Source organism: Hippoglossus hippoglossus, chromosome 7, assembly GCF_009819705.1.
Source record: "Hippoglossus hippoglossus isolate fHipHip1 chromosome 7, fHipHip1.pri, whole genome shotgun sequence".
NCBI classification, from domain to species: Eukaryota; Metazoa; Chordata; class Actinopteri; order Pleuronectiformes; family Pleuronectidae; genus Hippoglossus; species Hippoglossus hippoglossus.
The window spans coordinates 12,759,155-12,786,625 of NC_047157.1; the positions used below are offsets into that span (position 1 = coordinate 12,759,155).

General features: G+C 41.6%; 1 protein-coding gene across 1 annotated transcript in view; it reads left to right on the plus strand.

The window, feature by feature from the left end:
* LOC117764181 (contactin-3-like) overlaps window positions 1-27,471 on the plus strand; it is a 38,216-nt gene that overhangs the window by 6,309 nt on the left and 4,436 nt on the right. Inside the window, exons 4-20 of the mRNA XM_034589761.1 lie at window positions 1,514-1,689; window positions 5,015-5,110; window positions 5,739-5,942; window positions 6,823-6,925; window positions 7,266-7,450; window positions 8,972-9,108; window positions 10,795-10,924; window positions 11,356-11,506; window positions 12,022-12,149; window positions 13,534-13,703; window positions 16,642-16,759; window positions 22,722-22,880; window positions 23,557-23,706; window positions 24,005-24,075; window positions 24,719-24,953; window positions 25,430-25,539; window positions 27,168-27,354. Of these exons, the coding sequence (XP_034445652.1) occupies window positions 1,514-1,689; window positions 5,015-5,110; window positions 5,739-5,942; window positions 6,823-6,925; window positions 7,266-7,450; window positions 8,972-9,108; window positions 10,795-10,924; window positions 11,356-11,506; window positions 12,022-12,149; window positions 13,534-13,703; window positions 16,642-16,759; window positions 22,722-22,880; window positions 23,557-23,706; window positions 24,005-24,075; window positions 24,719-24,953; window positions 25,430-25,539; window positions 27,168-27,354 (2,510 nt within the window). The remainder of the gene's footprint in view (window positions 1-1,513; window positions 1,690-5,014; window positions 5,111-5,738; window positions 5,943-6,822; window positions 6,926-7,265; window positions 7,451-8,971; window positions 9,109-10,794; window positions 10,925-11,355; window positions 11,507-12,021; window positions 12,150-13,533; window positions 13,704-16,641; window positions 16,760-22,721; window positions 22,881-23,556; window positions 23,707-24,004; window positions 24,076-24,718; window positions 24,954-25,429; window positions 25,540-27,167; window positions 27,355-27,471) is intronic.

Sequence of the window (27,471 nt, forward strand, 5' to 3'; positions counted from 1 at the left end):
TTTTTTAACAGATGGTAAGCTTTTGTCTCAGGAACTGGGGAAGCAAATGTCACTTTTCCACTTTTTATTTTATATTGTTTTGTGTCCATTTACATTTCCAGTGATGGAAGTGTTATTTTTACTGTACTTTTTGGTACCCTTTTGAATCTAATGTATTGTCTCTCAAACGTTATTACCTGAAGAAATAGCAGCATTGATCTCAACGCAAGCAGAGGTACAGAACAAGTGTCCACAGCGGGGCGGCAGGCTCCCATCAACATTCAACGGTTTGGATAAATTCTTTTAAGAAATTATTTTGAAGGATGGACATGAAAGCCGTGGGAAGGTTGGCCATTATGGGCTTTCATTTCCACTTCACGAAAGCGCAACAGAATGTGGCTGGAGGAAAGAAATTGTGTTTTTTTTTTCTGCTTTATACTTTGACAAAAAACGATGGAGGATTCTTGAAAAATGTTGCGTCCTTGAACCCATCAATGCCTCCATTTCTGAAAAGCATTTAAAAAGAGAGCGTGTAGTGGTGGCTGAGAATGAAAGTCTTTGCTCGCCGAACAATGGGACTTGTTTTAATCTGTGAATTAACCTCGTGTTTTGCGGAGTTCTTTGAGGCATTTTGTTGATTAAATGGCCAAATCAGAACCTGGCTGTGTATTTTTAAAAATTCATATGTGCGGGAAGGATGTCATAGAAGGTGAAAAAAAGAGAGTAAAAACCATCCTTTGTTACCTCAGCCCACTGTTACCTCGTGCCAAGTGCTAATCTCTTGTCCTAATGAGAAGTCAAAGGTGCAGTAATGTCACATTATGTAGATATAATGTGACAGAGAAGAGGTGATTATGGTGAGACTGATGATGATATCGAGGATGGCTCCAGAAACCTTGATCTTCTGTTTACCTTAAATAGCAGAGGACGGCTTTGTGTTTGATACTCTCAGATTAAAATTTAATGATCCCTGCGGCGGGAGATGGAATAGCTGCTGCAGCAAATAGTGGTATAAATAAAGAAAAGAATAATAAAAGCAAGAAATACAGTGTGGAGAAGGTATTTGCATTTTAAGGGTTATATAAAGACCAATAACGCTAAAACACGCAAGTTAAACAAATGGCTCAGACGTGTGAACATTGCAGCATTATGCATTACAGTGCTGTTAGAATATACGGACGGAAACATACAGCAATTAGGACATATACGCAGAGTATGATAGGAGGCCATTTTTTTACTTATATTATACCTGCAGTTTATAAATACACCAGTTGACAAGGATTTAGGATTGTAAGAAACAAAACAAAAGGTCGTTCAAATGCTTACTAGTATTTTCATACACATCCATCTGATTATATTTCGAGGTACATGCATAAGAGAGAAAGGAATTTCCAGCCTGTGAATTCCAGCACAAACACACAGTATATATGAGTTACTGCAGTAACCTCCTGTCACGCCACCTTGGTCGGTAGCGAGAACTGGACAGTGCCTTTTTTTTTCTTCCTGCGACTGATGGTGTCTTTGCCCCCCACAGATGGTCACTGAATGGGACCCTCATAAATCTGGGCCAGGATCCCCGGCGGCGTCTGTCTGGGGGCAACCTCATTATAAGCAGCCTGGACCGCCAGCAGGATGTGGGGGTGTTCCAGTGTATGGCCTACAACACTGTAGGAGCCATCCTCAGCCGGAGAGCCAGTCTGCAGTTTGCCTGTAAGTCATTGTCAGAGATTATGCTCACTTGTTTTTCGAAGAAAAAATGTCATGGAAGCATAAGTGCACTTAGAAATAATGCAGACTCACACCAAACCGACAAGGTGGCATTTGCATTATTTATCAGAGTGCTGCGACGGTGGTGTGAAACAACATTAAATGTTAAAGTAACATGCGAGTTCGACAACTGTTCTTTTCTAATGGTCAGACATGCAAACCACAGACTGTGGATAAAGATGGACGACATGACAGCTCCACCAAAGTGAAGCCAAAACGTGTTGATCTGTAGCACATGTCATAAACCCCACTTCCTCCATGTTAGTGAATGGGGCATGTACCAAACTAGGAAGTCAAAGACGCGTCAAAAAACATTTCCTCAAAGATGGTGTGGTTCATTTCAGGTAGTTCTGATCACACTGTTTGCTCAAGTGTTAATTTTTCCAGTAAAGCTGCGTTCAGACATGCACTGAACTCGGGAGATCCTCCAGACTTTCTCCGGAGGGGCTGTATGCAAATGTCCAAGTGAGAGACTCCGGACTTTCCCCGGGTCAGTCCCCTAGTATAAAGTCCAGAGCAGCCGATGTGAGAACACAGCAGGAGATCCTCCTCATGATTCACCGCGATCGAGTAGGGGTGTTGATGACACTCGACAGAGGCAAAAATGGAAAAAAAAAGAGAAAACAAATAACTCTAAAGAGCGGAGCCACACACTCTGAGATTTTGGAGATAAAGGCGATATGCTGTAGAGAAAAGCACGTGGCCTCTGCAGCGGTATTAATATGTTACCTCCTGCCTCTGCCTGCTGCAACACCCCTCACCTGAACGCTGCGGAGATTTCAGTGTGGTTGTGAACGTGTCGGAAGTAAAGTTTGGTTTTAATTTGTTAATTGATGCTATAAAAAGGTGATGATTGACAGCTGATAATGAACAATGGCTCCTGTGCAGACTCCAAATGCACAAGATGGCAGCGTTTGTATCCAGGATACTTATCCAGGAAGTGGAGACGCATCGTCCATCTTAACATACAGTCTGTGGTGTTGTCAGTGGTGCTTCAGTGGATGTACTCTGGGGTAAAGGAGTCAGCAAACCACTTAATAAGGACTGAAGCCTGAACAAACATTTAGTTGGACTGGAGCATAATATGCCGACGCTGTAATAAACAACGGAAATAGCAGTAATATAAATGAATAAGAGCTGCAGTGCGTTGCTTTATATTACAACAGTGAGTTAGTGTGTGTGTGTGAAGACTCTGATTTCTGTCATATCAATAATCATCCATGGTGTCACCTGCAAACATCCCCGATTAATAAAGAACTGGATGCCTGTTATTCAAGTTCTATTCATTACGGCTTCTTTTCTTGGAGATAACAACAAAACATCTTTTCACACCCTCACTTCACGGTGCTATCTGGTAGACAAGCTTTGAAGAGGGCTGAGATTAGCGGAGCTCAAAAATACTGACTAATGATATTTAAAACACACACACACGCACGCGCGCGTGCGTGCACACACACACACACACGAACAATAGGTCTATGCAGAAGTAAGATCTTTAATCTTCACACCGCGCTGGTAAGAGTTTTTTGCTGTTCTTCAAATGATAATAACCCCAATTGTAAAATGTCTGTGAATTATGCAGAGTAACTTTGAGATAACCCTGTGGGGTAAGTGGGGAATGTACAGTACATACATTATACATACTTTAACATGTACTAGAATCCACATTTAATAATATGAACACCTAAAGCATTCAGGGCTGGTATAAAATGTTTATTATATGTGGTTTAAATCTTATATGTGTCTGATGTGATGTAATTGGATTATAATAAGTGAAGGTTACTTTTTAAATCCACAATAATCAATGATCACAATAGTTGTTCTCTCTCTCTAGCTTCTGGTCACTTTTTTATTTTCATATTAAAGTTTCGCCATATACCTCATATTTAATATTATTTATATTTGTATGTTCTAAATACTTTTCTGTGTTTTTACCTTGTTGTGTTGCGACCTAGGTTTGGGTTCCAGCGTAAGCCATCATGCTCATGTGGTCACTCCGCTTTAATAGAGACATTCATTACAGCAGGGCTGTGCGATATGAAAATAATCTCACATTCTGATAGAGGTCATTTCAGATCTGGATAATGAGACATGCTGTTACTTGTAGCTCCTACCTTTTCCTTAAGAGTGTAATTGGGGGCCGTGTCACCAACATCAGCTGTTAATTCCCTCCATTCTCTGTGGCTCTTTGCCGTATGGTGTGTGGTGTTGTAGCAGCACTGTACTTCTTTAGACTCTCTCCGGACTGTCATGATTTGAGTACAGGTGGTAAAAGAAGTTAGAGGCGTTTGAGCATCATTTGCAAAGAATAACGTCGATTAAAGTTACAATTTCAGGGAATAAAGTCGTAATGTCACATGAATAAGGTCACAGTTTTAGGCTATGTGTCATTTTAGAGGAGAAATATCAGAAGGTCATCCAATCATCTGCGTTAAATTTCAGGAGGTGGAGCATCTTGTTAAGTTATATAAGTATCAGCTTCAGAAATACAGTTTATTCTTGTAAAATTACGACTTTGTTTCGTAATATTAAGACATGTTTTTGTAAAATTAAAACATTTTTGGGGGCTTTTATCTCTCTTAGACTCTCACTGTACTGTGTGAGATGATTGTAGCACAGGTGGTAAAAGGGGTGTTTGAGTGTGTTGTGGGGACCGGTCTATGGGCATCCTTTGCAGAGACTACTTTTCTGGTCCATGTCAGACTTTGTAGAATCTCATCCAATGGACTGAAGTAGCTCCTCTTTTAGGTACAAGCTCCATGTTTTGTCTTGTCTGGTCCATCTCCTGTTCGGAATTACCCTTGTTCACTCTCCCCTGTGTTTGTTTGTGTTGCTGTCGGTTCATGCTAAATTCCTGCTGTGCAAATGATGAAAAAACAAGTGATTTAAAATAAAATAAATTGTAGAGAATAGTAGTAAATGATAGACGCTTTTCTATTTTAACACAATATATATCGTCATGTGACACAGGCCTAATCTTTTGTTATCTGCATGCTTCCCATGTCATGCAATTTAGATCTAACTTCTCCTTTACGTCCTGGATGTAAGTTTCTTGACTCTATTTTGGTCAAATACTTTACAGAAGCACAGAACAAGCTCCGTCTCTCTCTCTCTCTCTCAGGCATTGTAGACGTGTAATTCTCATGACAGTTTCCTTATAGGCTTGTGCCAGTGTTTTGCTGAAAGCTTTTACTCAGCTCGGCTCCTCTCTGATATGTGAGATCCTGCGGGGATCTCTCTTTTCATTTCTTTTTTTTTTTTCCCTCAGACTTAGATCATTTCAAAGTCCACACCAGAAGCGCGGTGTCAGTCCGAGAGGGACAAGGAGTGGTGCTACTTTGTGGAACGCCCACATCCTCAGGAGGTAAACCCGCTGGCCTCTGTCTGAAACCTCCAATACAACTGTTATTTAAACTTCTAGTGATGTGTTTTCACAAGATTGAAGCATGATAATCGCATGTCATTTCCTTAATCACATTTCCTATCATGTATCCATTATTTATGACAGAGTATTTGACCCACTTAAAGAGAAGGAGAGTTCGAGAAGAATGTCATAATTTTATAAAAATTAAGTCTGAATGTCACAAGAATAAAGCAGCGATATTACACGAATAAAGTGGTAATTTTAGGCTACGTGTTGTTTTAGTCATTTTTAAGAACATCCAATTGTCTTATAATTAGGAATTTGGAGCATCTCTTTAAGTTATACATGAGTATTGGTTTCAGAAATAGACTTTATTTTTGTAAAATTACAACATTATTTCTGTAATACTAAGACTTTATTTTTGTGAAATCAGAACTTTATTCTCATAAAATGATTCTTGTAATATTGTGTCATTATTCTGGTAATAATACGACTTCCTCTCAATTAGCCTACAACTTAATCCTTGTAAAATTACAACTTTATTCTTTAAGTCTCAGATTGTTCTTCAGTATGACCCTAATACTCCATTGCAATGATCAGCATCTACGTGTTCTTGTTTGTTTTGCAGACCTTTCTTATGCATGGATCTTCAACGAGTATCCATACTTTGTTCAGCAAGACAATCGGCGTTTCGTGTCCCAGCAGACGGGAAACCTTTACATTTCCAAGGTGGAGCCCTCGGATGTGGGTAACTACACTTGCGTAGTGATGAACAGCGTCACGAAGGGCAAAGTTCACAGCTCACCTACGTCTCTGATCCTCAGGACAGACGGTAAGACGCCGCCTCTGTGCTGTGAAGTGACAAGTGTTCCTTTCAGTCGTATATATAGAGGATCTTTCCTTTTTAAGGCAGCTTTAAATCATCACAGTGGCTCGAGCGCTCTTTGTCCTGTCGTGCTTTGCTGTAGTTGAGTCACCGAGTACTAATGCCTGTAAGTAAATAGTTGCTCCTCAATGTAGGCCACCAAACAAAGCACCCAAATCTCCTCGTTGCTGACTTAGCTTTTTTATAATTCCCGCCCCCCCCTTTAAAAGCCTTCCTTGTGCTTTCACATGAATTCTCAGGCCGGTTCTCAGCGGCCCGTTGTTCTATTCTCTGTTATGCTTTCATAGAAAGATTGAATAAAGATTGCCTCTGGAATGAATTAAACATAAGCCATACATCATTGGACCATTACATTGAGTGTTCTGGTGGCTCAACCAGTTAGTTTCCACTCAGTGTACTGTACATGTAGCTGCATAAATTTAAATCCCATTGCATCACTGTCTGATCCTGGCCATGCCTGTCTACCCTGAATACTGATACAAACAATACAACACCAGAGGTTGGGAACTGCCCACTCAAGCTTTGAGATAATAGATAAAAAGCCAGACTAGCTGAACAGAACAAGATTTCACACATACACTCCGTCTATTCCACCAGGAAGAGATTTAAATTATTCCTGGCTGCTGTTTCACCACATTCTGGTGGCTGCACACTAAAGTGCGATACCGCTCAGAGTTTACCCGCGAGAGCATGTTAGCTCCTGTGTCTTTTTATTCTCCTCTGTTAGTTTTACAGTGTTGCTGTTGTGGTCCATAATGCAAACCATATTGCTTGTAAGTCATGCATAATAGAAGACTGAACAAGTTCTTGTGCTTACTCTACATAGGAGTGATGGGTGAATACGAGCCAAAAATAGAAGTTAATTTCCCAGACAATGTACCCGCCGCTAAAGGATCAACAGTTACACTGGAGTGTTTCGCCCTTGGGAAGTAAGCTGGATTCCTTGAAGCATGATTTCAATCTTCTGCTGATTTTCCTTCCAGACGAGGCACCTCTAGATTTCTATAGAGCAAACTTACTGTGGCAGTTATATTTCTTAGAGTGTGGCATCAAGCGACGATTAGTCTGAAAGCCTGTGTGAGGCGGCTCTTTTTGTTGCTGGATTGGGTTCACACTAAACCATTCATCTGCCAAAATACTGTGAATCGGCTTAAAGCGCCATCACGCACTTTTAATGCAGGATTATTACAGACACCTGCGACCTAAGCGACAGTCTTAGTAGTTCAAAGCGACTTGGATCAGGATCTCACTTCCTCTTGTCTCTCCCAGCCCCGTCCCAGAGATCACCTGGAAGAGGGCGAACGGCGTGCCCTTCCCCAGCAAAGTCAAGATGAAGTACTCGAATGCCGTGCTGGAGATCCCCAGCTTCCAGCAGGACGACGCCGGAGGGTACGAGTGCTTGGCTGAGAACAAGATGGGGAAGAACACAGCCACCGGTCGACTTGCTTTTTATGGTACTGACACTTTTGTTTGGATTTCTAAAGCTGTTATGAACTTCGTAAAATGTCCAGACACAATTTTTCTGAAAATGTTTGTCTTTCACTTATGAAGAACCCACAGAAGATTGTCTGGGTCAGACGCGTTCACGTTGTTGAAAAAATTCCGTGTTTTTGTCTACAGTACATAAACATCGGCGTCTGACCTTATCACGAAAATTCCTTGAATCTTGTCGTCTTTCTAAGTCGACATATTTGTCTGTATCCTCTATGTGAATGGCCCCTCTTTATCACCCTGAGCTATTTGAATCTTAATGTGTTTAGTTTTTTTCCACTTTTGCGTCCGTAGTCTGTCAGAAATGTGTTGTGTTCTACACTGGTAGCCTAAGAGGCTAATCCCAGTTGTTTTCTTGCCTGATCAATGAGCGAAGGCTGCGTCGTGACGGAAAGAACCAATCAGCAAGCGGCTGTGAACGGATACGTCATCGATATCCAGGCATCTTTGTTTTTACCCGTATATACTAAAATACTGCGCCAATACAGAGCCAGCAGCCTAAACCAGACTTCTCCATTTGAGCAGCTCTTAAACTCCAGACGTATCTGTACGAGAGTGGAGGTGATTTCAGACGTGTGGTTGTAGCCTCACGTCCACTCACTTGGACATTTTCCGTACATTTACCAGGAGGCAAGGAAAGTTTCGTAAAATTTTCGGAGCTACTGCGTTCGCACATACTGCCCCATTCAGGAACAGAACTGTCGGTTCAGTGCAGTGGAATCTGGATTCAATGCTGCTTCTGTATCTGACGTGAAGAATTGTAATCTGGTGATTTGATCACATCACATCAGTCTCCAGCTGTGTCTGACAGCAGATTCCCAGCTGGAGACTGACCATCACCTTCCTCCTGTATAATAAGATGTGTTGGTTTTAACTGTGCGGCGCCGTTATTACATTTTTGGGCTCCTGACTTGTTTGTTTTTTTTCCTCCTCCGGAATTTGTGAGAGAGGGAGAATGACACTTGTGAAATTGGAACTAATGGTATGACGAGTGCCTGCGAAGTGAGATGTGCTTATTATGAGCACAACTCTCTAACCCCATAAAAAATTCCTGAAAAGCTGTCAATATGTAGGATGCCGGTTTGCAGGGAAGAGGGGCTCCGGATGGGGAAATCGACAGGGGTTATGTTTACTGTGTGCAGAATCAAGGTGACAGGTTGGGGGGGGGGGGGGGGGTGAGGGCTGATGTCAGGTGCACTTCACCCACCATGAGGGCTTCCTGCTTTCTGCTGCAGCGCTTCGCTCTAATCTTGAGTTGCCACGGGGCGCTGACACATTTAAGTGATGAAACTGAGTGACACCTTACGCTAACTCCTCCCTCTCTATCTCCTTTAAAGACAACCTTTTTTTTTTATATAACGCTCGATGATTTCCACTGATTTGAGCTGTCAGAATGTAATGAGATAATTCTGTTCCCTCGCAAATCTGCCCTCGTGGCTCTTGTCAGATATTTCACAGGAGTATAAATAAATCTGTGTCTTCAGCCAAGCCTCAGTGGATCCAGACCATGAAGGACACGGCCCTGGCCATAGAGGAGAGACTGTACTGGGAGTGTCGAGCCAATGGCAAGCCCAAGCCCTCCTACACGTGGCTGAAGAACGGCCAACAGCTTCTCTCCGAGGTAAATCACTGCCCGTCTTCTGCCACCTACCACTGTTTCATTTTTAAAGGCTTAATCTTCAGCTTTAGCTCATCCCTTTCGTTTTTTTTCGAGAGCCAGGCGTCAAACCCTGTCGCTGTTTTATTTTTTCCAGAGTGCAATTCAGAGAGAGAGATGAGATGAGAGGGTAAACATGATGCCGAGGTGTGCCGGTGATGAGACGCCGATGTAACTGTCTCTTCTTCTGCTCCACCTTGGCAGATTACACAGTTTTAGCGAGTGGATCAGTGTAGTCCCCAGGAGATTGCTCCATTTCATCCGAATGAAGTCAGTGGTTGTTTTTCATTATTCATGGTGCATATTTAAACTCCTCCAGATTTAGGGACAATGGGCTTAATCCACTGTGAAATCCACTGTATGGAGCAGCACACCTTGCTGCAGACCACCACAGCTACTTGTCGTCTTGTGTGAGATCCTGCTGCCGTGTTTTATTGTCTGAGTGCTAGTTTAATAACGCTCAGAATGTGACTGGTCTTTTGATATATAAAAACAAATATAACCTGTCTGACCATATTATAAAAAAATACGTTTTTAAATGTCATTCTTTAAGTTGGTTTTAAGGATTATTTTCCCTCCTGCGAGATTCAGAATATGAATATTTTTTATTATATATTATTTCTGCCATTAAAAGGCCAAGTCAAGGAGGTTTTGTTTTCATCTGCATTTGTTTGTTCGTAAGCAGAGAAGAACCCATTACATTTTGATGCAGAGCTAGTGGCTGTTTTTCACTTTCTTTAACATTACCAGATCAGATTCCCACATTTTTGTGAATTTCTGGCGTGTCTAGAGTATTTTTAATGAGGTGAGTTTTACTCAGTTACTGTGTGGTCATAAGTATACAACTATTTCAGAGAATGCATATTTTGCCTGCTTTAATTGTAAACAGTTTGCAGAACACATTTTTGTGTACATGGTGTTTTTATGATGGAATACGCAATATGGTGATAAAGTGGCCAATCAGCCTGAGATATGCGCTCTCTGAGTGTGCTTCTAGTTTCATCTGTTTGTTTGTTTGTAGACAACATTGCACAACAACATTTTGGTGAAGATCCAGGATTTTTTTTATCACTTTCTTCACCATGTGTGTTTTTCAACATTTCTGCCGATTTCTCAGAGAATTATGTGTTAATCTTGATGAAAATGTCAAATCAAAGACAGATTTATGGGGTTCACATTAATGAGATGTGCAATTTTGTACAAATCCAAATAAGAATCTTTATCAAGTGGATTCAAATGTGGTTTAGTGGGGGTGAAGGCCTTTTTCAAGGATACTGTTGTGTGAATAGTTTAATTAAAATGGATTTATAGAACTATGGAAGGTTTTAAATGTCAACACCTCGAATGGAACACCTCAAACTAAATCTATAATAGATCAGGACCCTTGATTTATCCACACACTTACTCAGATTTGAGTTGAAAACGTAAAACTATAAAGGCTATTATCGTGAAACCAAAACTAAAATGTGTTTTGTCCTCACGACTGATTAATTCCCGGCAACATAATCCTGATTCGATCTGCACCTATTGACAATACCTCTAACTCAACCGAATAGTCGTTGACCTTTGCCAAAGCATGCTGAGTGAAGCAAAAGCTGCACCGTTAAGTCCTTGGCAATAATTGCTTTCTTTCATCCTTTTTCTGCACAGGGCAGGATCCATGTGGAGGACGGAGTCCTGTCAGTGTCCGCGCTGACACTCTCTGACGCCGGCATGTACCAGTGTGTGGCTGAGAATAAACACGGTGTCATATATTTCGCTGCTGAGCTGATGGTTTTAGGTAGGATGGCATTTATCTCTCCCTTAACTCCTCATGTCATTTTGCCAAAGAATCTTGAAGGTCATCTCACTGTCATTCTGAAAGGTTGTCTGGATTAACGGATAACGGGGTCAGCGAGAATCATTTTGTGGGGTCAAACACATTAAAAAAAGAATATATATATTTTTATTTATTTTTTCTGGGGGGGATGTAGTGACATATAGAACAATAAAAATTACTTTTTACAGTAAAACCAATAAAAGTCATAATATTAATACACAAAAAATGAGTTAATGTCTCAGCAGTGTTTTGATTTTATATTTATTTAATAACAATTACAAAATGTTAAAAATGTCTGTTTCGATTACTTCACGATTTGATGATTCTCAGACTGAAGTTCACTCCTGTGAGAGTTGCTGCAGTGATAAAGTCAGTTTCTTGTTTCCCATCAGCTTCTCCTCCAGACTTCACAGGGAACGTCCTCAGAGCTTTGCTCAAAGCCAAGGCAGGAAGTACAGTGACTTTAGAGTGTAAACCTCAGGCCTATCCCATCGCCAGCATCTTATGGAAGAAAGGAAACCTGCCCATCCACACCAACGACAGGTGAGCGATGGCCGAACTGAAAAGTAGCTGGATGTTCTCTAAAATTTCTCTTCTTCTTCTTCTTCTTCTTCTTCTTCTTCTTCTTCTTCTTATTGTTCCTTCTCTTCTACTTCATCGTTTTCATTCTCCTCTTCTTCTCCTTCTTCCTCATTTTCCTCTTCTCCTTCATCTCCTTTTCCTCCTTCTTTTTCTTCTTCTTCTTCCTCCTCTTCTTCTTCCTCTTCCTCTTCCTCTTCTTCTCAGTGTGTAGTTGGATGTACACGCATGAACAGTTCAGTTTTTTAATCAGGTTGAAATCAGAGCATGGGGCATTTTTTATCCAAACCCTTTTCAAACTTTATTTGCCCTGATTAATATTCACTGCACATACACTCGCAGCCACACCACTAAGTTTCCATGAGCATGTAGGACACTGACATGCAGACACATCCAGAATCAGCACTGAAGATAAAGTGGCTCCTTGTTTGCAGACGTGAGATTGTGAACTGCTCTTTACGTTTCTTACCCTCCTGCAGGATCACACTTTCTCCAGATGGAACGCTGAGGCTTGCCAACGTGAGCAAGTCGGACGCGGGCAGCTATACGTGCTTCGCTCGGAATAGATTTGGCATGTCGAGCACGACAGGACGGCTTCTCGTTACCGGTGAGCTCCGCTGTTAAAGAGCTGAGTGTTCCCCACTTAGTGAGCTGAATTTATGGCTGAGTATGGATTAACACCACAGAGAGAGCCACTGCATCGTGAGGACGTGAGTCAATAACTAGTGGGTAGAAAACATAAACAAACTTTAGGTTTCGCTTTGAGGGGTTGCGTCAAACGTTTGGGAAGCCTCTATTCATGAGGGGCCCCAACATAAAGTCGTTGAATAATTGAGTAACATCCTCAAACGTTTTTACATTGTGTGTGTATTGGTGACCAAAGCTCCACTGCAGCGTGCAAAAAAAAATCTTTTTAAATCTCTCGGTTTAATTTTATATTGAATAGTTCTGTCCGGCTGCATTTTGCTGAAGCTGCAATAATACACATGAAAGGTGTTGGAGAAAATCCTTGGATCATTGTTTCCCTCAAAGCCATTGAAACCCCCAATTTACTGCAACAAATAAAAGTGCTCTGGATGGAGGCAATGAAAGAATGAGCTGCTCCAGACGCTGTTATTGTATTGAGTGCGTTTCCAGTGATAGTTGAGTGTTCTCCTGGATTCGTATTGGCTTTATTTATGTGTCAAACGCTGTTGTTTGCAGCTCTGTCTGCGCGGAACAGCATTTTTAACTTTAATTGTGGACGTATTTTTCAAAGTCAAAACGCAGCCGGCGACACAAAGCCACGACCCAGACACTGATTATTATTGGCTTAAGAAGTGAGGGGACTCTTTTTACATGTATGGTTTACTTCCTTGACAGTGAATGTAAAGTAAGATGACAGAGTGCAGACCCTCTTCCTTTGGATTGTACCGTCTTTTATTTAAATCCAGCAGATTCATTATCTTGCATTTTGAGGCACAGAAGACTTATACCAATGATTGCCACGGTAGACTTTGAAGCAGTGCTCCTCATTTTTGTTCTGGATGCACAGAAGAGCCCATTACATGACGTTTTATCTGATCCGCAGTGTATTATAATTGCTATCAGGATTTCAGAAGATTACTCCGGCTGTGTCAGCCTGGAGTATTAGTCCACTTTAGTGGTGGCAGGCTGCATGTTATCACATTAATTCCAATAAGACTTTCATGAGACCTTCCTTGGGTCTCTATAAGGGCGCTATATAAATTCAAGTTATTATTATTATTATTATGATGATTAGAATTGTTATAATTACTATATGCCGTAGATAATAATGGCTGCCCTCCACTTACTGTATTACAGAACACTTCCCTGCGTTCCAGCTGGCGTCGTATCACTCGTCTGCTTCTGTTTCAGAAACTGGCTGCTCATCCCGTCGCAGCGAAATGTCTCATGTTCAGCGTGAGACCGACAGCCGCCTCGTCAGAGATGACTCCCTCTCACTGGTTTTTTTTTATCCTCTGATGCAGATCCAACCAGAATCATCCAGGGGCCTGTGAACATGGAGATCATCGTTGGCGAGAGCATCGTGTTACCGTGTCAGGTCGCCAGTGACCCCGTCCTTGACGTTTCCTTCTCCTGGGCCTTCAACGGACAGCTCATCGCCAAGGGAGACGGTCACTTTGAGCACGTGGGTGGGGTGAGTGACCCGCCGTCGTACTTCTTCAGGATGTGTGAATGTGCAGTTAACACCTCCTACCATCTTTCATCCCAGCCATTTGCTAAAAGGGACAGCTTGAAGAGAGTTTGACTGTGACTCAGGGTACATTCATACTTTCCATTTTAAACAGTTTCCGTTTTAAAACTTTCTCTGTCCATCCTAACAACCCTGGAAACGCACGACCATTCAAGTTCACTGGACACGTGTGCGCCGATGTAAACAGGGATCAAGAAACCGCAATGGTGAAAAGTAAGAGAAGGGATTTAATTTAGACAAGGTGAAACTGTTTCTGACAGTAATACATCTTAAACACCCAAATTAGCGAAAACACGGACAAAGCCACTAAAAAAATGCGATATTCTCCTTTCCCAGTAGAGGAGTTTGCATTTCTATGCCACGTTTGACGTCACTGGGAACAGAGAAGCTCTCTCGCCTCGCTGACTTTCCAGCGTTGCATCTTGCACATTATGAAGAAAGGGAAAAACATTGTTCCCAAGATGTGAAAAACATAACAAGTTCAATAACGTTATGGATAATTAGGTGCCAATGCCCGGAAGTGCAATGTGCATCATTATGCTGCATGTGGGGCTGTAGTGGGGGGGTAAATGCTGTTTACGTAGCTTTTTAAATACAAAATAGCGTTTATGCACCTTTTTATGGTGGTTTGCTCACTTGTTATTGTCCAATTTTACTGAGCATTATATGACAGTTCAGAGCACCTACCCCCCCGCCCCCTTCTCACTGTTGCTTGGCACCCCACCCCTCCTCTCCCGTCTCCTCAGCGTACGGCGCTCGCTGCTTGCAGACTCTCAAAGTCCCGTCTCCCTTGCAAACTGGCCGAGTTTCTATTGGTCCCTCCATTCTGTGAACGGTTCCATGTGATGCAGCAGCTCGTCAAAATGGGACACAGACATAGAGTGGACTTTTCCCTTTTAACAGTCAAACACAGATCAGCCGTTTTTGTGATGTGAGACGCTGTAACCAGGGGCAACAGAGGGCTGTGTCATTGGGCTGAGTGCGTAATAAATGGTGGTTGCTTGTTTATCAGTTAGTCAGTGTTGTGTGAAGTTTGAATAACTCATCAGGCTTAATCTGTAAGACGTTGTTATTAGCCGCATTGATCTATCTGAATCACATGCTAACAATTACATCATAAACTTAATTTCCTATTACATTGGCTCGACATTATCTTGGCTATTTTCACAATGAAGGCACTCGGTGTATGTTGTTATGTGTTAATATTACATGTGCAGTCATGTCAAAGCAGGATTTTACTGTTACCGTAATATGTTTTGTAGGCAAAAATCTGTAAACTAACTAGCAAGTATAACTAGATAGAAAATTAAATTGGAGTAAAAAGTACAGTATTTTCCTCTGAGATCTAATGGAGTAGATATATAACGTAACATGAAATTGCAACACTCAAGTAATGTAGTTGGTCAAAATTGTATAAAATAATTGAGTAAATATACCTAGTTACATTCCATCATTGTTTACCCCAAACCAGTTCAAATAAACGACAATAATAAAAATAAAATGCTAATTTATTGGTCTATATGATTCGATTTCAGTTGTTCTAGTCTCCTAGTCTATACATAGTATCTTATACGGGGGACTGAAGTTCACCCACCTCACCCAACGGTGCCAGCAGCGTTTTTCAAACTTCTTAGAGTGTGGACAACTGGCGTAAACGCATCAGAGGTGATATAAAAGTAAAATGTAGTGGTGTGGATGTAGCCTAATTTCCCCTGAAGTTGGCGTGACACCTTTCTTTTGATGTTGGAGGGATAATAATATGTGGGAATCTGTAGCAGGAACTTGTGTGAGATCATTCAGTCCCTCTAAGCCTCCAATTGTACTTTTATGAATGAAGGCATGGCGGCCTCTGTGTCAAAATCCACCTCCTACATAAAAATCATGATGCAGGTAATATGTTGCTTGCTCAGCCATTGTGACATGTTGTCATCTCTTCGAGTGCACGTCTCCTTCTCGAGCTGAAGCCTTATGAAGAGATCTATTTTTAATACTCGGGCTGGTCTTGAATTCTTTTCATATCCCACTTTGACATAGCCTGCCGCACGGAGAGGGGAGCACACATCATTAGAGGTGTCTCTTTAAAGGAATGGCAGAGCCCCAAATGACAAAACACTTTGAGAACACCCTCACACCCTTCAAGATTAACCATTCTTCCTGTGCGCGCTTGACTGACAGTGTTCTTATCTGAAAAGAAACGCCTTCCCCCAGAAATGCTAGAATGTGCCCAGTCCAAAGAGATTATCAACTTTACTTTGCTGCTTCAAGGAATTTAATTTCCATAATTAAACCATGCTGGTTCGACTGCCACATTTCCCTGCCAATGCCAAGAGAACAATTTCACCACTAATTTACCATTTACTGCTTACGGGTGTCTCTCAGAGGAGAATATAGAGTGGGCCGTTTTCACTCTCCAATCAAGCACAAACCACTCGCTGAACTCAGTAACACATATTTCTGCGGTTCCTCGTAATAGGTCTTGAAGGTTGTGGCAATGACCTCTGAGAAAATGCAAAAGAAATAGCCGAGGCCTTGTCAATCACAGTGGCTCCGTTTCGTGCATACATTTGATTTGATTTCCAGCCTTGATCCTTCTCATCTGAAGAACGGGTCCATGTGACTCGCTCTCATTCAGAGATGTTTCATTGTGTTTGCGTCAAGAAGGGTCAAGATGTGTATGGAAAATATCTTTTGATGTAACAATATCTAGCTTTATATCTAGCTTTCTAACCTTTCTAGCCTTGGTTTTCTAGTCTCGGCAGGATGTGCAAACGGTTGTCGCGCCGCTATTTACCGCATTTTATGTATGCTTCACTACATTCTTTGATAAGCTGTCACAAGGTCTGCCATCATGCAACATAAATCTTTCTCTCCTCCTTGGTAGCGCACAGCGGGAGATCTGATGATCAGAAACATTCAGCTTTTCCATGCCGGCAAGTACATCTGCGTGGTGGACACAGACGTGGAGAGCCTGTCAGCTGTGGCTGTATTGATTGTGAAAGGTAAGAAAACCCCTCTGCTCTGCACTCACTAATTACAACAGGATTTACAGCCAGTGCTGCTGATTGGGCCCCGCTTTTAAAAAAAAAGGAGAAATAAAAAATACAGACTTAACTGTGTAGTGCTCGGTTGGTGTAGCCACAAAACATACAATAAAAAAAGATTTCCGGAGATATATGTGGAGACATTCTTACTTCCACAAAGGAGGATTTGCAAAAACTACTAAAAAGATTTCCATGAAATTATATGGAAATGTGGAGCACGACCCAAGGAAGAACCCATTAAATTTTGAGTAGTACGAGTAGCAGGTTTTTTTTTTTCACTTTCTTTGACATTGTGAGATTTTTCAAAATGTTCCTCTCTCAGAGGATATTTCATGGATCTTGATGAAATAAATCTGACATGTTTAGGGGACTGATATTCAGGAGTTTTGTGCAGATTCAAATAAAAATCCAGATCTAGTGGATTTGAAGGCGGTTTCGTAAAGCTCAGTTCACACCACACGGTTTTCAGACGGATTTGACACTCAGCAATGACTTTTGCAAGTTACAGATAAAAGCCACTGATGGGCTGGAAGCTATGTGTGAACTCTTCAAAGACGTGATCAGAGGGGCTCGCCGACACGTCCCTGATGTGTCGCAGACTCCTAGATTTTCAACCGGCTGGAAATCTAGCTTCTCTAGCATCTCGCCTGTTTGTTTTTTTTAACACTGCACATGTGTGTTATCAGGCAAATCAAGCAATAACCATGTGTGTGAGGGACAGGGTAACACACACTGAGTGCCATGATATTAACTACATCGGGCTGGGATCAGGTTCTGGCAGGAGAATACCTGTCGGGTTCGGGTCGGGCTCCTTTCAGGGCGGTTTGAACCAAAAATCTGGGCCTGAGCTGCACTCTTGTTTTTTACAACTGTGAAGTCCACTAAAGCGTTTGTACCTCCTCAAGCTTAATGTGTCTTTCTGAGCAGGAAGAGGATCAGTTGGATTCCCTGTGTGTTGTGGTTAAACGTACCAGCCGCTGGTTTCTCCTGGTGAAACATTGTGTTGTGTGTGCCCCCCCCCCCCCCGTCGCCAGTCAGTCATGTGGCGTGAACTCAAAACAACTGCAAGACTCCTGATCACAAGACAGCAGGTCATGTAATGTGAACTGCAGAGCGATCACAATGTGTGAACTCTGCTTTAGGGGACTGTTGAGCGAAGGTATGCCTTTCTATCATGAATATGTTTTACTGAGAATAAAAGGAAAGTTGACTATCAGGGCATATAATGTTCACTTAGGTTTTTTAAACTCAAATGGGTTTTCTTTCAGACCAAAATGCTTTTATCCTCATGAAAATCATACCACCAGACTATCACCAGAACCCACAGTATTTATGTCCTTCTTATTCCCACCAGTGGCTGCTTGATTATATCAAATTGCTTTTCTTTTATTTTGCATTGAGGGATGCTTGTGCAAGTGAAAGACTTGAGAGTAATGTGTGAAATCACAGGAATATGAGCTCTGAGTGTTTAAGAACGTGTTCTGGTGTTCCTTCGGTCTCTCTTTTTAATGTACAATTTTCAGTGCTGCTGCGGTTCGACAGATGAATGTTTAGAAGCCTGTCTGTGCTCGCTCATGCGGTTTGTATGGCTCCGGAGAGACGCAGTTGCAGAGGGCTGCATCGGGCAGAACAAAACCGAACAACTTGTTTCAGGGAGTGGCAGGTTTGTGCAGAGTGAGAGGTGGGATGTTTCTGCCGTTGATCAATACGCCAAATAGCCCAGCAAATTGACACCACGTGTGTTAAATGTCAGACGAGGTGAGGGATGATTTTGGTGTCAGGATTTGAAAAGGTTGGATCCATATCTTTGTCTTGTAAGGATACTTGCCAGTGATTCAGTTTGGCATGTTGGAGATCTCAGGCAAATGGCATTCATAAGCACTCCTTTCCGAACGGCTGACGACTAAGTGGAAAGGACGCCAGTTCTCCAGCAGAAGCGATATCAGGGCCCTGGAAATGGATTGCCCCGGTATCGACTGGAGAGGGGAACTTGTCCGTGACTCAGACTGTGCATTATTTACACTCCCTGCTCACAGCAGCTGTCATGGACGTCTCATTGCTTGGATCGAACAGCTTCAAATGTTTGGAGCTGGGCAGAAAAAACAGCCATGGAGGGTAAAGAGTGAGTTTTCTTGATTGCAAACGTCTAACCAATGGACTGTGGCTACATGTCGATTAACAGTCGGGTCATTATCCAGTTTGTAAACCCCCACATACCTTTATACCTATGACCCATGAAGGACACAGGTTAACACTCAATGTTCATACTCAGAAAAAAACTGTATTTGAACCAGTAGTAACAGCAACAATAAACTATGTAAAAATACTGAATTACAAGTAAAAGTCCTGCACTGGACCTAAAGTACCAAAAGTGAAAGTACTGGCCCCTGTGGCTGACGTATTATTACCTTCACCAAGGAGGTAATAATATGTTTGTTTGATTGTTTGTTTGTAAAATAGATTATGCAAAAACTACCGGACAGATTTAAATGAAACTTGGAGGAAGGATGTGATATGCGTCAGAAATAATGCAAAGACTATGAAAAAAATCAGGCACATGCATAGTGCTAATATCTATCAACAGGTGAGATTTGATGTGGATCAAAATAAATATTCTGAGGGGGTCATCTTATTTACTAATATATTTCTAATATAACAAATATTCCTTTCAACTATTTTAGAGAATGTAAATTTGTCCTGCCTGTAATTTGAGCTCTTTCCAGAACATTTCTGTGTAGGTGGTTTATTTATCTGATCCCAATATGCAATGTGCTGATAAAGGGCTAATAACTATGGCATAGTTATATTTGTCATTACTAGAATGTCAATACTGATGCATCAATTTGCAATTTTCATGTCACTTTAGTAGCTGGTGGAGGTTTAACTAGTTTTACCTTCTTTATTAACTGTCAGATTAGTGTGGTTAGTGAGTCCAAGCTCTGGGATTGGGGCCCTCATAAGAGTCACACGATTCATGGATTTCCTTTTTTAATTCGATTTTGGACAATATTACTTCTTTTAATTGTATTTAATTAGAACAATTTAATATATAGTTATTTTTAATGTTTTTAACATAATATCTTTCAAATGTGGAGTAACTGTAACAGTCGGTGCAATATTTCCCTCTTAAATGTTAAAATGTGATAAAATGGAAATAACAATAATTCACTTTCGACCACTGCCAGTGACACAGTGTACCTGTCCCTGGTGGGATAACGGACAGAAGAAGCTGTTTTCATCTGAATGACTTTAAACCAGAGAAACTCTCCTTTGTTGTGTGGATTATCAACGGGGACGCTGAATTTAGAAAGAGATGTTGCTATTGATTTCTTTATAAATGTCATTTTTCAAAGCTGTTAGCAGCACAAACAAAATTTCCACCCTCTCCCATTTCTCTTGACGTGGAGAAATCTCAGAGATTGATAAACTCAACTCAAACTGGACAAATAAAAGAAAAAATATCTTTGTGGCTTAATAATACGAGAGGTAGGCGAGAAAACTTTTAAACAGAGTCCAACTTCAATCAGTGGCTGCGTTTACGTGAGCTCAAAAATGAAATCTGAATGCTCCGACAACAGTGTGAATAATGCAGGACTCATTTACCTGTGATAGTGATTACGTCAGTGTGATTATACCTTGGAGTGAGTGTGATGGCAGGAACATACAGTCCATAAGATCACAATCGTAATAGTCGCAACTATTGTTGTTGTTGGCAGTAGACACATTATTGCAATGATGTCAAATTAGCCGTGGCTCAGTAATCCTGCTGGGTGCTGTTTCCGATCCCGTTTCACTCCGCTCCTCTCGTAGAACTGAAGGTCAATAATAATCGCTCCCGATACAAAGACTCTTGAGTGATCAATCTGCAGGGTTCTTGTTTTGTTTTTCTAGAACAGCTGCAGTTGAGAATGTTTTGGAGGCCCACTCCATGACGCCCCACAAACACTCCACCACTGGACACCGGTGGTTTTGGAGAAGGTCACTGTTGCGGTTAACATCATGGTCATTCGCTTTCAAACCACTTGGCGAGCACTTGCGCTGGTTTGACAGCTGCGTTGTCATCATCATCATCATCATCATCATCATCATCATCATCATCATCATACACACGGAGACACCCGTCACAACTGCCAGAACGGCAATGTGTTTTAACATTGTTATTTCATCTCATATTGTCTAGATTTGCATCTGACATGTGTGACAGCACCTTTAACAAATGAGCCTCATATTCAGTTCAGATCAAAATAATATTACTATTGTAGGAAATGATAATACAGCCAGATTCTCTGTGCCAGCTTCACAATAAAAGCCCAGACAGCCAATCCATATTTATAACAGTTTATTTGAACACCCTCAAGACACTGACAGCTCCTTTTTACCTCTGCCACGGAAATCTAATTAAGAGGATAAGAAATTGATCCTTGATTGTGTGCTCCATGATTACTTATGTATTAATGAGGCCGGTTTATTACAGTTTTTTTTTTTTTTATCAGGGGCTGCGAAAGAGTTTTACAAAGATCAATATCTCTAAAGCCAATGTCCAAATGTATGTGGGCAGCAGATTCAAGAAAAAAAATGTTCCACAGTTACTTGTTACATTCGTACCACAGATCCTGCTCGAACCATCAATACAAAATTCCCCGTACGCGATTCCAGTGCACTTATTGTTTATCAAAATAATCATTTATCACTTTGTTAATTACAATAGTTCTCCTCCAGATTAGAAAGCACTTCAGAGCCAGCGATAGTGTGAGCAGAGCAGGGGGCGTTATTATTCTGCGGGCTGTCTCGCTGCTCTCTAGTGGTCTATTATTTCTGATGAGCTGACACCTTCATTAGAACAGGAAACAGGAGATGAGGCTAAAGTAAACCATCACGCCACTTAATTGGCAGGATAATGAAAATAAATGATAAAGCTCTGGTTTTCTTCAGGGCTGTGAGGTCTTTTTTCATGTTTTACCTTTTAATTTGACTCCCTGCCCCCCCCTCCCCCCCCCGCTTAGTCTGGACTGTTTCATCGATCACTTACCATGGAGCAGCCTGAGAGGGAAGGATCACAAGTTGGGTGAATGTTGGAGGATAAATCTTGAATTATATTTTTATTTCTCGTGAAGGACATTAGTTCACATTAAAGTCAAAGCTTTTTTAAAATGTTTTTTTCTCTTCCTGTTGCTGTTGATTCGTAAATAGAGTATTTCAGCTAAGCACAGCAGACTGGGAGCAGGACAGTTCAGGTAGATGGGATTTCATGCCTCCGCTCTGGCGACAGTAATTGGCCAGAGGCATTTTGTTTTCATGTTTTCTTTCTATCAGTTCATCCCATTATTGTGAACACAAGAACGCCTCAAGGGAATTACTTCAAATTTGGTACAAACTTTGAATTGAACTCAAGGATGAACCAATTTGATTTTGATGGTCAACGCTCATGGTCGCTGTGACCTCACAAAACACATTTTGAACCTGATATCTCAGGGCTACCTCCAGGGAGTCCCTTTGGTAAAGTTATTAGGTTTTGGTGGTTAAAGGTCAAAGGTCAGTGTGACCTTACGAAACTATTTTTTTGGTTTTGTAAACTCAGCATCTCTAGAACATCATGAGGGAATTAAACAAATATTTCAAGTCTGCCTTTAGTAAGTTTCTTAAAATTGTAACCACTTGTGACTTGGACTCAACGATGAACTGATACGATTACAGTGGTCAAAGGTCACAGTGACCTCATATGAACTGGAAAAAGAAAATGTTAACTGAAGCCACAGTGGATGGTTGGGGCCTTCAGCTACAGGGTGGTAATTCTAGAATTGTATTCAGAAATAATACACAGTGAAAGCTTTAAACTCCAGCATGTGCACGTTTAAACATTTGCATCAACATTCTTGCCGCTGCACGAACCTCACAGTGTGTGTTCGTGTGATTGAGCCAGGCCCCCCCAGCCCACCAGACTCTGTGACGGTGGAGGAGGTGACAGACAGCACAGCTCAGCTGACCTGGAGCCCAGGCAGAGACAACGGCAGCCCCATCACCAATTACCTCATCCAGACCAGGACCCCCTTCACTGTGGGCTGGCAGAGGGTCAACACAGGTACGCAACCCTTGAAGATGAATTTTCCTTTTACAGCACACGTGACGTTATCCAGATAATTCATAGAGCCCCTCGGGGATATTCTCTTATTTCTCTTTTCCCTTCAGCAGGGAGAGGTTGTAGGATTTTAATAGGTTTTGACCCTAATGTTGAGGGTCAAAACGGTGAAAATATATGCACAACAGTGTAGTTCCTATCTACGAAATACATAATGTAATAACATAAACCAAAGTGGCTGCAATCCATATTAAACAAGAAAGAGGGGGAAAAGGTTCAAGTCAAGCCAAATTAAAGCTGCTATAATCAGTATTATTTAACAATGGATCAGATTTCTGTTTAATGAGAAATAAATTGGTTGTAGTGATGAACCCAAAGATAACGATCACCTCATACTGAAGTTCATCTGAACGGTACAGAGCCTTTTCATTTGTTTGAGCTCCATGTTTTACTGTTTTACTTTTCTGATTCCCTCCGGTCGCAGCAAAAAGTAGTTTAGCACTAGTGTTAGCTGACAGCAGACAGTTCGTCTCACTGCTAACCTTACGTTACATTACGTTACCTATGTAATGTAAAGGAAGGTGAGGCCTTTTAAGCCCCATGAACCTGGGTGTATTATTTATTATGCATTATTTCCCATTTTAATCAGAATCAATCTCATGATTATTTTTTCTCCTAGTCCCTGAGATAATTTATGGGAACACGCTGACAGCCACTGTGGTCGACCTCAACGCCTGGGTGGAGTACGAGTTTCGGGTTTTGGCCAAGAACAGCGTTGGAGTCGGAGAACCCAGCCCTGTGTCCGTCAAGACCAGGACAGAGGACGCAGGTACAAAACATCTCCTGATTCGTCCGGATCCGATAGAAAACCTCCACCTGTCCTCTGCAAGAAATATAAACCGGTTTTGATTAAAATATCCATAGACAGATAAACAATAATGAATCATAAAAAAGCAAACATTACAATAGGACACATACGATTTTACAATAAGAGCTGAATAGTTGCACTTGCAGATGGTAGCGCGCCGCCATCATTCACGTTTATAACACTGTTTCCATTTTGTACAATATCATGAAGCCTGAAGTGATTCTCATGCACATGTGTGAACGAGGTCTGCGTTGTGTAGTCCCTGATGCAGCTCCCGGTGACGTGGGCGGAGGAGGCGGAAGCAGATCTGAACTGGTCATCACATGGGAGGTAAGTCAACAGTCTCATGTTCCAGTCTCTCTTATTCTCAACGGCTGCAGTCAGTGGGCTATTTTGTTGAATGAGCTGTTTAATATGTCTACACTAAATCAAAGCTCCTGCTCCCTTTGGCCTGTGAGTGTCGTAAATGCGGGGTCAATTGACGTCTGGCGCTGCTGTGGTTGTAATGTCTGAGTTAAAGAGTCACTAGCAAAGTGTAGACAGGCGTTACACTGAATCTGACAGTTATTGTCACTTGTGAGGCTTCAATCTGTGATGAATTACTGTTCATCCGAATCACAGCAGTGGAGTGAGCCGGGCCGGTGCCGCTGCAAAATAATGTAGATATTGAAGAAACCATTTTGTGGCAGGAGCTATCTCCTCATTTAAATTATTCTCATTTCATTAAATGCAGAAATGACTTCTCATTTTAAAAGCTGCAACGGACGCCCTGTAATGAGCTTAGACTTTTTTTAAATGGCATTTTACTGCTCATTTCATTTCGTCAGGTGGGTCACAAAAGCAATTTGTAGGTCACATGCTTCCTTTTGGCATCATGAGAGTGGGTGGTGATTGTGTCAGCCCGGCGGCGGGGTTGAACGTGAGCGGTTTGTATATGTTTTAATATCACTATAGTTTTGTGTTTCACTCTCAGCCTGTCCCCGAAGAACTGCAGAATGGTGAGAGCTTTGGTTACATCATTGCTTTCCGCGCCTTCGGAGAAGTCAGCTGGACCCACGTGGCCACCTCCGCCCCCGGCGCGTCGCGCTACGTGTACCGCAACGACAGCATCCTGCCCTTCTCTCCGTTTCATGTCAAGGTCGGAACTTACAACAGCAAAGGACAGGGTCCCTTCAGCCCTGTGGTCACCATCTACTCTGCAGAGATAGGTAAGGGAATGAATGTGAGTGGGATTTTTTGCAAAAGCTTTTTCCTTTTTTTTTTACGAAAGGACAAAGATCATGAAATCGGCTTTATTGGATCCACCGGGCTGAAAGCGCTTGATAAATAAAGCGACTTGCAGGAAAATAAATCTTTTTAAAGTAAAGCTGGAAAACTAAAACACATTTATATAAGGATCGGCAGATTGCCTGTAAATATCACCACTCTTTTGAATGGCTGTGCCAAAGTACAAACAAAAAATCTGTTGGCATCTATATCAATGGTACCTCTCGACGCGCAGAGAGAGGGTCAGTCTGAAACGGTGTGTTTACCAGCAGCACCTGCTGTAACGATTCACCCGAGTAGAGATGAACAAGAACACCGCGCGGTTATGAACGTGAAAAAACTGAAGAGATCTGTTCTGCTTGTCTCTGTGCTGTTGGACGGAGGCGGCGGCGCTCAGTCTCCTGTTGTCTCCTTTCAGAGCCAAGTGGGATGCCAGCAGGAGTTTGGGCCAGAAGTGTCTCAGCCTCCGAGATTGAGGTGAATTGGCAGGCGATCTCCTTCACCCCTGAAAGAGTTCTGGGCTACGAGGTAAGAAAGAAAACGGAGAGAAATAAATGTTTCACTCTTTTAAATGGAGAAAGAAATCACGCAGCACAGCACCTCACAGTTAAAATAATTGTCCTCACCCCTGTAGTACCAAAAAACCCAATCACTTCGGAACTTTGCTTCGCCATGGAAATAAGCGTTTCAGCCGGGCGTCTGTTGCAGTCAAAATTATACCGTTCTTTGTAGCAGCACGACAGAAAACATGTCAAGGGAGTTTTCAAGAGAACAAAGGAAATTGCCTCGTCCACTTTGCTTTTCATGTTGCTGTCAGTTATAGGATATCGTGATACAAAGCCTCATGATGGACTGAGCTGCAGCACTTCTCCACACTTCAGGGCAGCAAGAAGTGCACAATATCACACCAACAACTGACTATTGATAGCACAGCTGCACCAGGGGAACGGATCTTTAGTCTCGTCTATGTTCTCTAAATAAAACAGGAATATTAAACGATCACATTTGCAGTGAGATTGCGTTCTCTCCTACCTTGGAAAACTGGGACACCCTGATTGCTTTGTCTGTTTGCTTCTGACTGAATAATCAGGACGATCAAAGAGCTTTAATGTAAGATGCTGATGTTCTTCTTCTTCTTCTGCTCAGTAAATTCAAAGAGGTCTCAATGTTTTCCATCCGGGAAAGAAAGTGTTTGTGTCATTTCATATCTGAGCGATCTCAGTGATATCAACATCAGCAAACACTGAATAATGATGATGATGAAAGAGTACATGATGGAACTTAATCAGTTATTGTATAATTGACTTGCATTTTTAATAAGTCAGATGATAATCAGAGGAGAATAGTGATCACACGAGGCCGTGTTGCACAACATAGACTGATGTATTGTTGTGCTGTTATGATTTAACAGAAAATCTATTGGTCAGGGAAAACAAAGAAATGACTGTCATTATGCATTTCAGTTTTATAGCATTGTGACTCGAATACATTACGGATTAGTGGGGTGAGATGTAACTAAAATTGTAGGAGAGTTAAATGGAGGTTGGGAAGATATATAATCCGATGCATTTCTTTAAAATGTATGTAGAAATTATTTGAAAGATATATTCATAAATTTCTGGATATTTACTGTATCCATGTGTATGAGTTTATACATGTATATGTTCTTTATCCTCATAATTTGTAGTATGTATATGCGTTTGTGTGTATAATATATAATTAATTAATTAATTAGTATTATTATTGTTTCTTTTTCATATATATGTATATTGTAATCTCTTCTATAATGAATGTAAAAGGTGAGAAAGATAAATTAAATTTTTTTCTTTTTCATTTTAATGATTCAGTAATGAATTCATTGATCAAAATTATCTGCAGATGGCTTATTGTGGAATCTAATCTTTCATTTCAGCCTTATTGTGCCTCCGAAACATTTGTATGAGTTATAAAAGCACATTCAAGTCTTTGCAATGATATTAGGTTAAATTCCTCAGAAGATATAGCCAGAGGAAATCATTACACATCACCACATGTCTCCAGACCTCAAAGACAACAGCCAATACTGCAGGGGATAGAAAAAGCATGTTGCCAGTGTCGACGTTTTGCTCCGTGTGTCACAGTTCGATCCCAGATGACGTGCTCTCCATCTCAAACAGGTGGTTTACTGGGAGGACGACACAAAACCGGAGACCATGGGGAAGGTCAGGGTGCCTTGGAACCAAACCTCGGTCACAGTGAGCGGCTTGGCTGGAAACACGCAGTATTTCCTGACAGTCAGCGCCTTCAACACAGCGGGGACCGGCCCCTTCCTCCCTGCAATCAATGTTACCACAAAAAAGCCCCGTAAGTTTCAGTGCCAACACACCCTGCTGCTGCTGCTGCTGCTGCTGCTGCTGCTGCCACACTGATTTGAGTTCTATGGAAGGTTTGAATCCCAGCTTTTGTTAGCTGCTTGAAAAA